Here is a 16,472-nt window from a genome sequence, read left to right on the forward strand (position 1 = left end):
AGAACTGGGAAACATTGCAAAGGCAGATAGAGTGATGAACGCTCAAGAAGGAGATAAAAATATAATTACCAGAATTATGTGTCAGGATTTGAGCAAAGGTAAATTAATAGGGAACTCTAAAAACTGGTCCAGAGAGGCTAACTCTCTCTCTTATCTTAGGCCCTAGAATTGGAGAGTGGAGTCTGTATTTTGGGGATTTAATAGCTCCAAAGAAGGGAAAGGTTGATTACAGAAACAGAGTGTATCTTATCAGCAGCTTTTTCTTCAAAACAGAACCATTGCTGCATGTTATAAGAGATTCCAGTATTAAAATTAACTATATTTGATCTTGGCTGCTACAAATTAGACAATTATTGAAAATAAAGTCTCCTCTTTTTCATAGATAGAGCTAATATATAAAAGCATTGTTTTGTGTCCTCCCTCCAATTCACCTCCATTCCAGCACATTGCCTTCTTTCTACAATATGCCATCAAATGATCTGTACACAAAGTAGGCACTAAAATGCCTTCATTCATTCACCTGAGGTTCTTGGCACCCAAGACCAAAACCTCCTTCCCAGAATTTACTTCTTTTTCTGTTTAAGAATGAGATTATTCCCACAATGTTCTTTTCTGTCTGTCTTCACTTCAACTTGCAGCATCAAATAACAGAATAAAGTCCCTGATAATGTCCCTGAACCAAGAGTTGGTCTTTTTCAATATTAGGGAAATCTGTTTCTCTGATTTGAATGGAGTATTGTTACTATAATTTTTCTTGTGTATGTTTCTATTTAAATTTATTTATACACTGCTTCCTTTGAAAGTGAATTTTATGTGAATTTTACTGTGAATGTTTTTACTCTAGGAAAATAAATCACTTTATGGCAGGTTGTATTTTATTTAGTTTTTGCCACCCTTTATCTAGCACAGTCATATGCACATAGGAGGCACTTAACAAATATTTACTAATTTAAAATACTATTTGTTGTATTTAAAAGAAGTATAATCTAAACTCATATTATTTTGAATTATGACTCATGGATTAATTTTAGTATATTTTGTTAAAACAGTCCACCATGCTACTATGAAAAAAGTGGCTAACAGAAATCTGCTTATCACTGAGCTCTTTCTATGTGGGCAGGAAGAAATAAGGTTATCATTGAAAGAAGATAGATGAAAATAAGATGCAAGTCAAAAATAGTGCAAAAAGATCTTGCAAAGTTATGAACTATGTAAATATTTTCTTGTCAGTGCTGTTATACTAGAACTTAGAATACCTTTCAAAGATAAAGAAGATAAAGGAGTTACTCTATACTGTGGTCATTATAATAAAATTCATTATTCCAGAAATGTTACAGGCTGATTATGTAAACTAAAAATAAATTATGTAGATAAATTAATGAATCAATTTTTAATGAATTATTAAAGAAAATGAAAATAAAGAGTCTTAACATTTTAGAGCATGTTTCTTTTTGATACAATTAGAGGTAGGGTACTTGGTATAGGGGCAATTGATCTGACTCACTATGCCAAGTAATTTTCCCCCCCAAATCTTAAGGACGTTGATAAATCTTAAAAATACTAGTTCAGAGACAACATTAAAGTCTTATGCAGGATCCATATTTTTTTTAATTGGGGCGTAGTCTTTGTGTGGGAAATAGTGTATATTCTCAACTATTAAATAAGTCTTTGCCTTACAAAGACTGATATAAAAATACTTCATTTCTTAAACATCTTAGTGGAGAGTAGAGGTAGGAGAAAATATATAAAAAGCATGTCTTTCCTTTTTAACTTTAACTTTTGAATTCATTGAAATGTAAAAACCCTATCATTCATACTTTTAGGTTTCTTGCTATCACATAGAGCCATGATTATTAGAATTCGTGAGCACCTAAAAAGCAAATCTGGAGCTTGCTGTCCTCAAGGCAAAATGTAATGTTTGCTGACTATCATTAACTAATGGTACACCTCAAGAGTTTAACTGTATTTTTTTCCCATCTTTAAACCTTATCACTGTATTTTTCTTCAGGGTAAAAAAAAAATATGGGTCAATTTTCACTGAAGTGGGCTGGATTATGTATTCACCTCTCATCAGTGTCAAAAGGAATTGTGCACATCATTCCCTGGACAACAGGATGAAAACCTGTCTCTGATTGGACACTAGGGATATCAGCTGTACACACAAGATAAGTGTAAAGTTGAAAAGAGAAATACATTTAGTAATTCATCCAAACCAGCATATTTTAACAGTTTGAAACTTGCATAAAAATGATGATGAAATTATTTACTTCCTTGTACAAGAAAGTTAATATTACCATTTTTAAATCCAGTGAAACTAATCATCATAAAAATTTTGCTTTAAAAAGACTGATAATTCAGAACTTTTCAAGCTGTCCATCTTTTTCTAATAAACAAGGTAACAAAATCAATAAAATGACCATTCTTTACCACTTACTTAGAATGAATTTTTATTTGTTCAAGGTAAGAGAGAGTGGCTATTTCAATGTACTTTGATATTGGTCTGTGCCTTGAATAACAAAAATTAATGTTTTATGAGTCATCTAGAAAACAACATAGAATTTTCTTAAAACAAATTTAAGTTCCATGACTTGGAAAATATTAACTATTGAATCATACTGCTGCTCTCTGGTCTCTTTAGGATAGTTTTAGAGATATTCCATCTAAGCACAGGTGTTTAATGACAGTATTCACCTGGAAAGCCTGGAGGGACTTAAAGTAAATTGCAGGCATTTCTTTATATTTCAGTTTTTGTTTAATGAAATATAAAGATTCTGGCAATACCTGCTCTAATAGCTTATGAACCTAAAATAAGCCTGTTTGTATCTTTGAAAGTATTGGTGACTACGGTTTTGAGTCCTTTTATTCAGCCACAGGAATATTGGACCTCATGTAAATAATAAACTCTGGACCATGGCTGGAATATTTCCAATAAGAGCAGTAGAGCTGAGGTTGTTAAAGAAGTTCTGCTGAATGCTCTGAAGTCAGGCCGCCTGAGATTTGTACTGGGGCTATAGAACTTTCCGGCTGGCTAACCAGAGTCAGTGATAGCACTTCCTGAGCCAGTCTTTCCTTCTCTCTCTCTCTCTGCCCCCTGTAGTTCCTAGCACATGTGTAGCATTCAGAAGGAAGGAGCATAATTAAACTGCATTTGAAACAGTCATTTTAGTCTTTAGTATTGTAATAAAAGCTTATATGAAGCAACATTTACTAATATTCTTAAACTCCCAAATGAGTATATTACTCACAGTTGCAGGAGGCTAAAACCTCAGTTTTAGAAAATATTACCCAAGTAAATGTTATTGAATCAATTTGATAGTTTATCAATATGTATGCATAAAGCATATTTAAGTTGGTTATAATATGCTTTACTTAGAAGTATAATTATGTATATGGTTACTCTGTTAATTAATTAATTATTTTTAAAAAAGATTTTATTTATTTATTCATGAGAGACACAGAGAGAGGCAGAGGCAGAGGGAGAAGCAGGCTTCCTGCCGATGTGGGACTCGATCCCAGGACCCTGGGATCATGACCTGAGCCGAAGGCAGACACTCAACCGACTGAGTCACCCAGGCATCCCACTCTGTTAATTTATTGAGGGCTTGTGTGTGTGTGTGAGAGAGAGAGAGAAAGAGAGAGAAATATAACTGCTTCCTCAGATTCTAAACCTTAATTTAAAACATATACCCTATCTAAAATGCCGGATTTGCTTAAGATATTTAGGGTAGAAGAGAGCAACCTAAACATCAGTTAAAATGTTGGCAGTCCCTATCTGTTCTTTTTTCTCTTTTGATAAATGTGGGCATTGTTAAATACACGTAGAAATATAGACTCTTGGGCTACATATGTTACTAGTAAGGAAAAGTTTTTTTCTTTTCTTTAGAAAATTCTGTTTTGTTGCCCATCAATAAATTTCACACCACCATATGAACTTGTCTCATTTGGTGATTACTTAAGCAGTATTAACTTATATTGTTAATATATGCCCTGTCTCTTTTCATTTCAAAATGATTAGATTTACTGATTTAAAAATATCATAACCAATTAAGTTAACACATGAGGTTTAATAAAATGAAGATTCTTATTAGGAATGTATTTAGCATTAAGCCATTAAGCCTATGTTCTCAACTCTCTCTCTCTCTCTCCCTCTTTGTGTCTTTCTTTCTCTCTCTGTAGATATTCTCAGTTTCAGTTTAATCAAATCATATTTAATTGGAAACAAAGTTTTTCTCACTTTGAATGGCTTTATCTTGCTTCTTATATTTTCTATAGCCGCGTAGAATATTAAATTATGAAAAATTTGAGAAATCTAGAGTTTAAGTATTCACAAAATAATAACTTTGTACTGATTCCTAGCATGATGCCATGGATGTAGTTGGCACTCAGTACATATTTGCTGAATAAACTAATCAAATTTCTCAATCCTTTTTTGTTATTTGTGAGTTGATACTGCAACAGAGGTTGAAGAATCCAATCAAAGTGGTGCAGGGATATCGAGATAAGTAAACCACAGACCCAGTCCTCAGAGAGAATAATTTCTTCTAGGGGTGAGAAATGTACTTAACGATGATATAAGGTAGATGCAATAAATGCTTTGAAAGTTATAAACAAAATAGTATTTGTAGAGTTACACACTTTTAAAAATGTGGTCTTTAGGTAAACCAGATACAGAATTATTCTTAATTATTACTATATAATACATTAGCTATTAGACAGTATAATCAATATATTAGTAAAAAAAAGGGACTTTGAATGGAATTGCATTGTCATGTAAATAATTAAGCAAATATATATTTAATGTATATTATATAATATATATAAAATATATAAATAAGTAAATATTTTTAAAGAAACATAAATCTGTATACTATAAAATTTTTCATGACCTTTACTTACTTTACCTAATACCAATTGTTATTATTAATGAACTAGCACTATGTTCTCTCAACTTGAAATTATAACCTATTCTAAAATCATTGTGGAAGTTTGCAGCATCTCTTTTTACTGGGTTTGACAACTGCTACTAACAAATATCCACAGTAATGTAGCAGACAGAGTGGGCCTCAGTAATTTACACTTTGGCACCTCTAATCTTGGAAATGATAGACCTTAGACCTTAACCATTCTTTAACTGAGGGAGCATACCTTTCTATTATGCCTTTTCCCCCCATGTGTTCTTTAAATAGACATTTGCAGCAAAATATAATATTCAGTCACCTTCATTTCCCATGGCTACTTTTTGTATAGAAGAGAAATGTCACACTTCTTTCTGTATCTACTGTGTGTCCTATATTTGTTTATCCAGGTCATCCTTTGTGAATTCTCTTCCTCATGTATCCAGAGTATTATCATTTCTAGTCATCTTTGTTAAGATAAAGTAAGATTAGGAACAGATACAAGATAATCGCAATTTTTCAAATAGCAGTTAAACCTGCCTTTTGCTTCTAGGGGAATATCTTAAAAAGTAATTTTTATCATAAAACTTTATTTTAAACCATTCCCCCTTCTCCATGTTTTTTTTCCTGTTAACCAGCACTTAGTCTTGAAGGCAGAGTTCAAGTGGCACCTGCCAGAAGTGCATCTCTGTATATTAGCCTCTCCTATGTTGAAGGAATTGCTTGCTAAAGTTAATGAGAGGCTATGTAGCCAAACAGTAGAGTTAACAGCTTTCATTCAGCCAAAAAAGGGCACCATTTTTAGTTTGGGTTTTAGCATATTCCTAAAGTTATTCCTTTGAGTAAAATATGGAAAACCTAAGATTTGGATTAGCGCTTTTAAACATGATGTCTTAGCTGGGAAGAGGAAAGTGAACAAAAACAACAGAAAACAGGTGGTAGGTTACCAAAGGACTAATGATTCTAAAGAGGTTTTTGAGATCATCCTTGAAATGGAGCCTACTTACAATGGACCATATATAGTGTAGACAAAGCAAATGCTTGATCAATTGTAGTACAAATAGTATGGGAATAGATAGATAATATAACAATGAGTCTCTGTTAATCTGCTTTGGTTAAAGACTTATAATTCGCTTTAAAGTTAAAGGGCTCTGATTTGCATAATACATAATGTGAAAACAAAACTACAGTCTATAGAACACTAACTAGGCTAATTTAGGAAACTCAAACCATTAAGGATTGAAAATGAATCTCGATTTTCAGAGACAGAAGAGTTTAGTATAAAATATTTACTCTTGGTCTAGAAAGTAGAGAAAATTCTTACCACTGTCACCACTCCTCAATTTTTAAATGTAAATTATCATCTCTCTTGGGGAAAATGAATATCTGGTACAAGCATCCATCTGATATTTTACAAACATGTGCTTATTTAGTTTGTCAATTACAGGGAGCTCCATAGCGCCTCAGTTAATCTATTCCAATTTTCAGTAATGTTCTGAGAATTTTTTTATGATTAGATGAAATTAATTCATATACACGTCTCTCACTGCTAGTATAGATTATTTTTTCCTAGCTTCTCTACTCACTACCATCAAAGGAGAGCTCTTTCATTGCCATTTTGGTTTTCTGGCTTATTGTTATGTAGAACAACAGAACAGGTAGAGAGATGTGCCCAAGTAGATGTATAATTATTCTTACCAGATGGTTATGTTTATGCTTTTCTTATGTGTAACATATTGAGGAATGGTAAAGTAGAAAAGACTCTAGAAAATTAAGAGTTTAAGTTGATGTACATGATGAAGAAGGGGATGAAAACCAAAGTTCCTAAACCTCCACTCATTCCTTCTAGTACTTGTCTTTGCTACTATTCACTATTCATTACACATTTAGCATATAATTATTGAATATCTGCTGAGTGCCAGGGGCCATTCTTGGCACTGAGTAAGGAAGACAAGCAAAGTCCTTACCCTGGTGAACTAGATAGATTCTAGGAAAAAATAGAAAGCAAAAACCAAGTTGTAATCCAAGTAAACAAATCTGTGACAATAAAATAAATAGGTTGCTGAGATAGAGAATAATAGGAGAAGTCCTAGTTCTCACAAGATTGTCATGGAATGTTTTTCTGAGGAGATGAAAGTTAAGACCTGAAGGATGAGAAGCTAGCCATGCAAAGTGTAGGAGTGTATTTTAGATAGAGCAAAGAGCTTGCACAAGGACCTGAGGCATGGAGTAGATTGTTTTATTTGAGTTGGGTTCAGAGGACTGAATGAAATCCAGTGTTGTAAGAGTATGATGAATAAAGTCAAGGGTAGCATGAAATGAATTTGGCTATGTGGCCCAGGCCATATTTTGCTGGCTTTTCCAGCTCATAGTAAGGACTGGGCACCTTGAATAGCTATCAGGAAATGTAAAGCTAAAAATAAACATGATCAGATTTATCTTTTGATAAATGTAACTGAATCTTGTAAGAGCCAGGGTGAAGGCAGAAGCCATCAGAGGCCATTTGTGGTTGGAAAGGGTGACTATAGCTTAGACTAGAGAAGTAATGTAAAAAAGGAAGAGAAGTAGACAGATTTGAAATACATTTAGGAAGTAGAATTGTCAAGATTTGCTGATGGCTTAGATATAGGATTTCAGAAAAGAGGATAAAATAGAAAACAAATTCTAAGTTCTTGTGGTTTGAACAAGAGAATGCTATCATTTTATAAGATGAAGGAGATGGTAATTGGGGGAGGTAAGAAGCCTGAATCTTTGTTGCCTCTTTTCTACTCTGGATTTAATATGGCTTATTTATATAGGGCTTACTTTAAAAATAATTCAGTAGGTAGGTTGCTCTCTTTTCCCGTTCCAGATTATCTATCCTCATCTGAAAATATGTTGCCCTGACCCGACATAGTGCTTCAGCTATGGTTCTGATCAGAAATTAATATGGTAAGACTGTGATTTTCTTCATTCTAGGTAAAATGCTTAATATAGCATAAGGTCATCATACAATGGACTCTTAATTTACTCTTAACTACAATATTGTATCCTCTTATCACTCATGATTTTAAATTACATTATGTATTGCAGTGATTAAATGCATTTTGCCCAACTGTAATATTTACTTCTATTATACTTCATCTGTTTAATTTGATTGATTGCTTTAGTCTATTGAAAATGTTTAAAATTTCTGTCTTGTGTTAACTGATTTTGTTGTTTTGCCACCTCCCTAAAAATGTCATGAACATTTCCTTTATATTATTATTCAAATAATTTGTATAAATATTGATCATGATAGGGCTAAGAACAAGTCTGCTTATGACATTAGAGATTTTATTTCAAGTTGCATCATTTAATGAATCCTTACTCTTTCTCATGTGATATCTCAACATCTCTGATCTCCATCTAATCGTATTGTCTTTCTAAAGTTATGAAAACATTTATCTGAACATATTCCTGAAATTAAGGTTTATCATATCGAGAATGTTTGAACCTGAATTACTTTTGACCCTGTTAGAAATGACATTATATCTGATGTATTCACTTATTAACTTATACTGCTCCCTGATGATCATTCCTCTTTGAATGCTACCAAACATCCTTAAAACTATTTTCTAAAATTATTGAGGACCAGTGTTAGGCTTAAGGTACTTCAGCTAATAGAATATGCTTTCTGTTATCGAAAACAAGGTATTTATTAGATTATCCTAAATCTTCTGATGCTTTTCCTTCTCTATGATTTTTGAATATCAGTAAGTGGGCACGTCCTTTCTTTTCCTTCTTGTACTATGTACACAGAAAAGCCCAGTTTCCTTACCTTTGTAGCTTGTTTAAGTCTCAGTTCACTTAGGGCTATAGATGCTCATCTTCTTAGATTTGTTTCACTGTCATATATGCAAGCTTTGTCATGGATTCTTCTTTTATAAAAGCAAAGGAAGGGAAAATTACTTTAAATGATGACAAGGAATGGCATGTGGATATATGAAAAAGGATAAGTGGGAGAATTAAAGAAAATATATTTCTGAAAGGAACTAACCAGCTATGCATTTAATTTTTAAATAGAATAAAAATATTAAAAATTTAAATTTCAATATCTAATTTTTAAAAAGATTTTATTTATTTATTTGACAGAGAGAGGGAGAGGGAGCACAAACAGGGGGAGCTGCAGGCAGAGGGAGAGGGAGAAGCAGGTTCCCCGCCCCAAGCAGGGAGCCCTATGCTGGGCTTGGTCCATGACCAGAGCTGAAGGCAGATGCTTAACCGACTGAGCCACCCAGGTGCCCCTTCAATATCTAATTTTTTAAATTTCATGATTCTATAAATTAATTTTATTTGTGATAGAGATTGGATACTCAGATTATAGAGATGCACACTTTAAAAATTTCCTTTATTCGTTTTGTGGAAGGCAGAAGAATATGTATTAGTAGAAACAGATTGCTGAACATATCCTTACATTCTAAAGGGTCCATTTCTATGGTTGAAATAGAATTTAGGATGATTTTTAATGTATGATGAATTGCATTCTTAGTAGAGAGAGACAGTAGTTATAAAAATAGGGCAAAATTTATAGAAGTAAGAAAACACAATAATGATGCAGAGGACTAATTGAAGAGGACTGATAGATGAATTTGAGGTTGAAAAAGCATTTAGAATTGATTGTTACATATTTGATTGCAGAACAGTAGTCTACATTATTTTTGTCATACTTTGTTTAATAGAAAGAACTGAGCCCAAATGAAAATAGAAGCAATATTACTTAAAATAATGTTATATTTTGATAATGTGTTGATATTGTGTTATTATGTTATAATTATTCTTGACAAACTTTAGAAAAAGATTTAATATAAGGAGAATGTATAAGCTCAGAAGTAACTGCTTATTTGTCTTTCTAGGAAAAACTAGTATTTTTGTCATGTGAAGAATGGAAAGAAATTATGTAAGAGTGACTAGTGAAGGATTTTTTAGTGAAGAATAATAACTGAGATTCATTCCAGGACTACATAATATCTAGTACCTATCATGAGCATTAAAAAATTCTTGCACAATGAGTCATTGCATAAAGACAAATTGTTTTCAATAAATTAGAGAATATCACATATAAAATTTAAAAGATAGAAACTCAAGGATATTTATGTAAATACATCTGTTTTGTGCATTATAGGAATTTGGGCAGAAAATTGTAAATACAGGGCACCAGGACACATATCCAAGTGTCTCTCCTAAATTGTAGAATAAAGGAGGTTTGGACAAGTGGGCAGGTCAAGGTAGGGGAAATACGGCGATAAGTTTTTTATTTCAAAATCCTATCTGCTATCACATATTAGAGAGTTTATATGACTCCCTTCTTCTTGGATGAAGGTGGTGCCATTCACCAAAACCAGAAATAAGTTATAATAGGTTTGGAGGAGAGATAGGACTTAAATTCTATTGAGTATGAGATGTCTGTGAGATTTTCCAGGGTGAAAGAGCACAGCTCATAGTTACTGATGAGTACTACACAAAAAGCAAACACCTCAGAAAGGAATACTATCGAAGATACATATTTGTGAGCCTTCAGAATTTAGGCCAGTGGCACTCATCAAAGAAAGCATAATATTCTGGGAACATTTCTCAAAATACAAATGTATATCCGCTCCCAAACTTCTGATTTTTTTTCTCTGTGGCATACTGTGGTTGCCGACCAACATCTGTCCTTTTCTTCTTTCTTGGTAAGAAACCCCAAATTTTATTTTATTTATTTATTTTTTTTTAAGATTTTATTTATTTATTTGAGAGAGCGAGAATGAGAGAGAGAGAGAGCACATGAGAGGGGGGAGGGTCAGAGGGAGAAGCAGACTCCCCGCTGAGCAGGGAGCCCGATGTGGGACTCGATCCCGGGACTCCAGGATCATGACCTGAGCCGAAGGCAGTCGCTTAACCAACTGAGCCACCCAGGCGCCCCAGAAACCCCAAATTTTAGTCCAGGCAGCAAAGTACCTACTAAAAAGCCTGCATTGCTTACCCTCTCTTTTGTCACTATGAGTGGCCAATAAGATATAAACAGAAGTTATTGGAAGGACCTCTGGGAAAGTACCTTAAGACCATGGCCTGTGCCCTTTTGTCATTTTACCCTTTTCCTCCATCTTACTGACTGAAATACAGACATGGTGTTTAGAGGTCTAGTAGCTATCTTGACTCATGAGTAAACCTTGAGGATAAAAGCCACATAGAGGGCAAGACAGAGATGATAAATTTTGAAAGAGCCTGGGTTCCTGATGATCTGACGGATCCTTTGTACTGTGCTGGATAGACTGTGAAGACAAAGACAGACAACACAGTATTAATTATTAAAACATTCCCAACCAATTTACAGACATTATATGGTTTACATCTGATAGTGCCCCCAACTCTCCACTAAGCTCCTTTTCAATATTCTACCTGTTATTCCTTCCACATATACCAGATCCATTTGTACTTTCAAGATTTGTGATAATTCTGGTCCCGTTTCTCTTTCTTTCTATGTTACTATCTTTTTTAGTATTCTGTAAAATAGTTTTGTCTGCCCTTTCTTAACCTAAATCTTTCTTCAGGCTTTCTGGGCAACACCATCTTGCTTCTCTTTGTTTATTCCTTATTTTTCTTCCCTGGTGGGTTTTGTTTTGTTTTGTTTTTTTGTCATGGCACCCTCCTGATGGGTCCCTTTCCCCCTCAATCTCCCTCCAAGCATGGTCCAAAGTATATCTTTAACTCTTAATAGAAAGACAATCTCAAGAAACAAACTGAGGATTGCTGGGGCTGAGGGGAGTAGGAGGGATGGGGTGGCTGGGTGATGGACACTGGGGAGAGTATGTACTGTGGTGAGCACTGTGAGTTGTGTGAGACTGATGAATCGCAGACCTGTACCCCCAAAACAAATAATACGTTATATGTTAATTACAAAAAAAATTCACAGCAAATAAGAAAGACAATTTATAAAAATCATACACAATGGAGCTCTTTACATCTTTTCCTAACTCTGCCTATTTCACAGGTTTTTCTTGGTCTTTTTAAAAAAACAAAATCAGTCATGGTAGTGTATAATAAATGTGAGAGTTCATTGAGAACTCTAAAATGTATATAACGGACATTATCATGGTTGTCATTGCTTTTATTTTGTTTCCACAGAGTATACATTCTCCTGTTTATTTAAAAAGTTCTAGAGAACAGAGAAAACATGTTTCTTCTATTATATATGAACTAAAAACAAAAGAAATTGGTATAAAATCAAAAAAATCAAGACATCTCACTCAGAAAGGTTAGTTATATGAATCTTTAAATTATATGTATGAACATATTTTGATGAAGAGTAAATTCATTAGAAATTGGTCATGTTAATTTTGAACTATAAATATAAGATTCCATGAAATATATGTTGAGATATCTAGATAAAAATATCCATATCTCATTTAATATTTTATAAATGTACATATTTAGAAAGTTGTTTCATGGATATCAAGGACTGGATTTTGAGCAGAAGGGGGAATTAAGAGAAATAGATGTTAGCAGGAACCATATTGAATTGATAGCTTTGTTGCTGTATGGTCAGCATGGTTCCTCTTTCAGGAAATCTGTCAAGTATCAGATTAATATAAATAATTTCAACTAAGTAATGATACTAAATTTCCTTCAGGCTTTGAATGTAATTGTTTTGTCAATAAAAATACGTTTATCTTATGTCTATAAGATTTTGGTTATCAAATGTGTACTTGTTTTTTGTTGTTTTTGCAGAATTTTTTCTGATAAAATTTTATGTATGATCGATGGCATTCTTTACCTCTGTCTTTCACAGAAAAATCATATAATCATTTTTGTAAAATTATTTGAAATAATTACAATTTTCTCAATGTTTTCTCTTAAACCTTTTAAAATTATTGTGATGAAACCACTTACCCTGAGACCTACCCTCTTAAAAGACTTTTAAGTGCATAACACAATATTGTTAACTATAGTCATAATGTTGCACAGCAGATCCCTAGAACTTTTTTATCTTGTATGACTGAAACTTTATACCCATTGAACACCTCCTCATATCTCTCTTTCTCTAACCTTTTAATTATTAAATATTCAAATCTTTCTCTTTTTAAAAACTCATGATGGTGTTTTTATCACCTTTTCTTTTCTTTTTTTTTTAAGATTTTTACTTATTTGACACAGAGTGAGAGAGAGAGCATAAGCAGGGGGAGTGGCAGGCAGGGAGAGGGAGAAGCAGGCTCTCTGCTGAGCAAGGAGCCTGATGCGGTACTTGATCCCAGGACTTTGGGATCATGACCTGAGCTGAAGGCAGCCGCTTAACCAACTGAGCCACCCAGGTGCCCCATCACCTTTTATTTTCTTTGTATATGAACTGTTGTACTTTATCTCTTAACGGTTCCTTATTTGTCAGTGGCTTTTGATATTTCATCAATTATCCATAGTTTCATGTATTGTATATACATTTCATAAAGTTCTACATTGTTATTTAAAGGTAATTTTATTTATATCCAGTTATTTAACTCCTAGATTTATAAATGAAAATGAAATGATGGGAAAATAGTAGTTCCATGCACCATACCTCTACACTTAATCTTCCTGATACCCCAAGATAATATCATTTAATAATTTTAACTAACTCTTCTGCTGTTTACTTTTATATTTCCAAGTAACATACTTATTCTGCTAAAATGTCTTTTTTTTTTAGTTTTAGATATTATTTACAAATTTCCACTGTGAAAGATGGTGATTTAATTCTCTTATAAATCCTCCCTAATACACACACTTATATATTCCCTCCTCTATTCTCCCCATAAAATTAGATCACTACTATTTGGGGGTAAATTACTATTTACTGTCTTAATTGTTATGACTGTGTACATATTGTTCACAGCTGAGCCACACAATATGTTAGGATATGTTTGCTTTTTTTATACTATTTTTTTGAAACCTTGTTTGAAAATCTCATACCATTCAAACCACCACTCTCCCCCAGCATACCCACACACATATTTTTTTTCACAATATTTCTGCTTGAGCCTTTCATTTTTCTGATTTAATCAGGACTGCTTACTCTCTAAACCTGCTCTTAGATCATCTGTCTTGGTGTATGTCTCTTCAGACCTGTGATCCTGAGAATTCATTTGTCTCCATGCTATGTAAAGACTCTAAGTTCCAGAATTCTATATCTTGGTCTTTCTTGGGTTTTTTCTTATTTTAATACAGTGCCTTCTCTATTAGTTTACTGAGAAATTGTATATAGGAGGTAAATTTTTTAATACCTTGAAAGCCTAAATATGCTGTTATGCTACACTTATATTTGGTTGATGATTTGACTGTGTAGAGCTTCTTTCAGAATTTTTTCAGAATTGCTTTGTCATCTAACTTCCAGTATTTCCTTTGAGAAGTCCATTGACATTTAGTTCTCAGTTGGTTGTATATGAATGTCTATTTATTGTTTTTCCCTTCTGACTGGAAACTTTTAGCATTTTCTTCTTATACCAGGTGTTCTGCAATTTCACACTGATTTGTCTCATAAATATTTGCTTGCTTGGCCGGATTGTTTTTCTATTCAATTTATTGGAGTTATTCATTCTGAAAATTTATATTCCTCAGTTCTGGGTATTTCTCTTGTATTTTTTATGGTGATATATATAACATAAAACTTAACCATTTTGAGCATTTTTAATTATACATTAAGTATGTGTATATAGTGCAACCATCATGACCATCCATCTGTGGAACCTTTTCATCTTCCATCTTCAATTGAAACTATGTGCCCATTACACACTAACTTCCAATCCTCCCCCACCCCAACCTCTGAAACCACTATTCTATTTCTCTCTAGAATTTGATTACTCTAGGTATCTCATATAAGTGGAATCATACAATATTTGTCCTTTTGTGGCTAGCTTATTTTATTTCGCATAATGTCTGTATTATTTCTTTAAAGATTTTATTTATTCATTTGAGAGAGAGAGCACAAGCAAGGTGAGAGGCAGGGAGAGAGGGAGAAGCAGACTCCCTGCTGAGCGGGGAGCCCGACGTGGGGCTTGATTCCAGGACCCTGAGATCATGACCTGAGCCAAAGGCAGACACCCAACCATCTGAGCCACCCAGGCGCTCCTAGCATGATGTCTTTAAAGTTGATTTATGTGGAAGCATGTCACATTTATTTTTCCTTTTTAAGGTTTAATAATAAATATTACATTACAGTCAACCTTTGAACAGCATAGCCGTGAACTGTACAGGCTCACTTATACAGATTTATTTTTTATAAATACTAGTACTGTAAATATGTTTTCTCTTCCTTATTATTTTCTTAATATTTTTCTAGATTACTTTATTGTAAGCTTACAGTATATAATACATATAACATACAAAATATGTGTTAATTGACTATGTTATCTATAAGACTTTTGGTCCAATGGTAAGCCATTAGTAGTTAAGTTTTTGGGGAACCAAAAGTTATACATGGCATTTTAACTGTGCAGGGGGCTGGTGCCCCAATCCCTGCATTTTTCAAGGGTCAGTTGTGTGTTTTGCTTATCCAAACCAGCACTTGGGCTGCTTCCATATTTTAGCTATTATGTATAATGCTGCTATGAACATGGGTGTATAGATATCTCTTTGAGACCTTGCTTTCAGTTGTTTTGAGTGTCTAGCCAGAAGTGGAATTGCTGGATCATATGATTTTACTTTTAATGTTTTCAAGAATCACCATACTGTTTGCTACAGCAGCTGTACCATTCTACATTCCCAGCAACAGTGCACAAGAGTTCTAATTTCTGCACATCCTAACAGTTATTTTCTTTTCTTTTTCTTTTCTTCTTTTTTTTTAATGGTAACCATCCTAATGGGTGTGAGGTCATATCTCATTGTTCTTTTGTTTTGCATTTCCCTAATGATTAGTGATACTGAGCATCTTTTCATGTGCTTATTGGCCATATGTATATCTTCTTTGTAGAAATGTTTATTTAAGTCATTTTTGTCCATTTCCTATTTGTAGTGTTTACTTTTTTGTTGCTGTTGAATTGAAGGATTTCTTTATATATTCTAGATATCAATCTCTTATAAATGTATGATTTGCAAGTATTTCTCCTATTCTATGGGTTACCTTTTTACTTCGTTGGTAGTAAACTTTGATGCACAAAATTTTTTGATTTATTTGAGGTTAATTTTTGTTTATTATGTAAAGTAATAATCCAACTTTACCTTTGTGCACACGGAATTCAGTTTTCTGAGCACGACTTTTTTTTTTTTTTTTTGAGAGAAAGAGGGCATGTGCCTCGGTGTGGGAGGGGAAGTGGGAGAGGGAGAGAGAGAATCTTAAGCGGGCTCCATGCACAGTGCAGAACCAGATGTGGGGCTCAATCTCATGACCTGAGGTCATGATCTGAGCTGAAATCAAGAGTTGGACGCTTAACCAGCTGAGCCACCCAGGCGTCCCTGAATACCATTTGTGGAAAAGACTATCCTTTCCCTATTGAATCATCTTGATATTCATTTCGAGAATCATTTGATCCTATATGCAAGCATTTACTTCTGGGCTTCTATTCTATTCCATTGATCTGTATGTCTGTTTTTATATCAGAACCACACTATTGT

At 33.6% G+C, this 16,472-nt stretch overlaps 1 protein-coding gene across 1 annotated transcript in view; it reads left to right on the forward strand.

Annotated features, from left to right (window-relative positions):
- Positions 1 to 16,472, forward strand: part of LRRIQ3 (leucine rich repeats and IQ motif containing 3) — a 202,775-nt gene that overhangs the window by 120,203 nt on the left and 66,100 nt on the right. The window contains exon 6 of the mRNA XM_028102548.2: positions 12,021 to 12,150. Within this exon, the coding sequence (XP_027958349.2) occupies positions 12,021 to 12,150 (130 nt within the window). The remainder of the gene's footprint in view (positions 1 to 12,020; positions 12,151 to 16,472) is intronic.

This window comes from Eumetopias jubatus, unplaced genomic scaffold (assembly GCF_037043125.1).
Source record: "Eumetopias jubatus isolate StellerSeaLion01/CBP00866 unplaced genomic scaffold, mEumJub1_p1.0 scaffold_4, whole genome shotgun sequence".
In the NCBI taxonomy this organism is placed as follows: domain Eukaryota; kingdom Metazoa; phylum Chordata; class Mammalia; order Carnivora; family Otariidae; genus Eumetopias; species Eumetopias jubatus.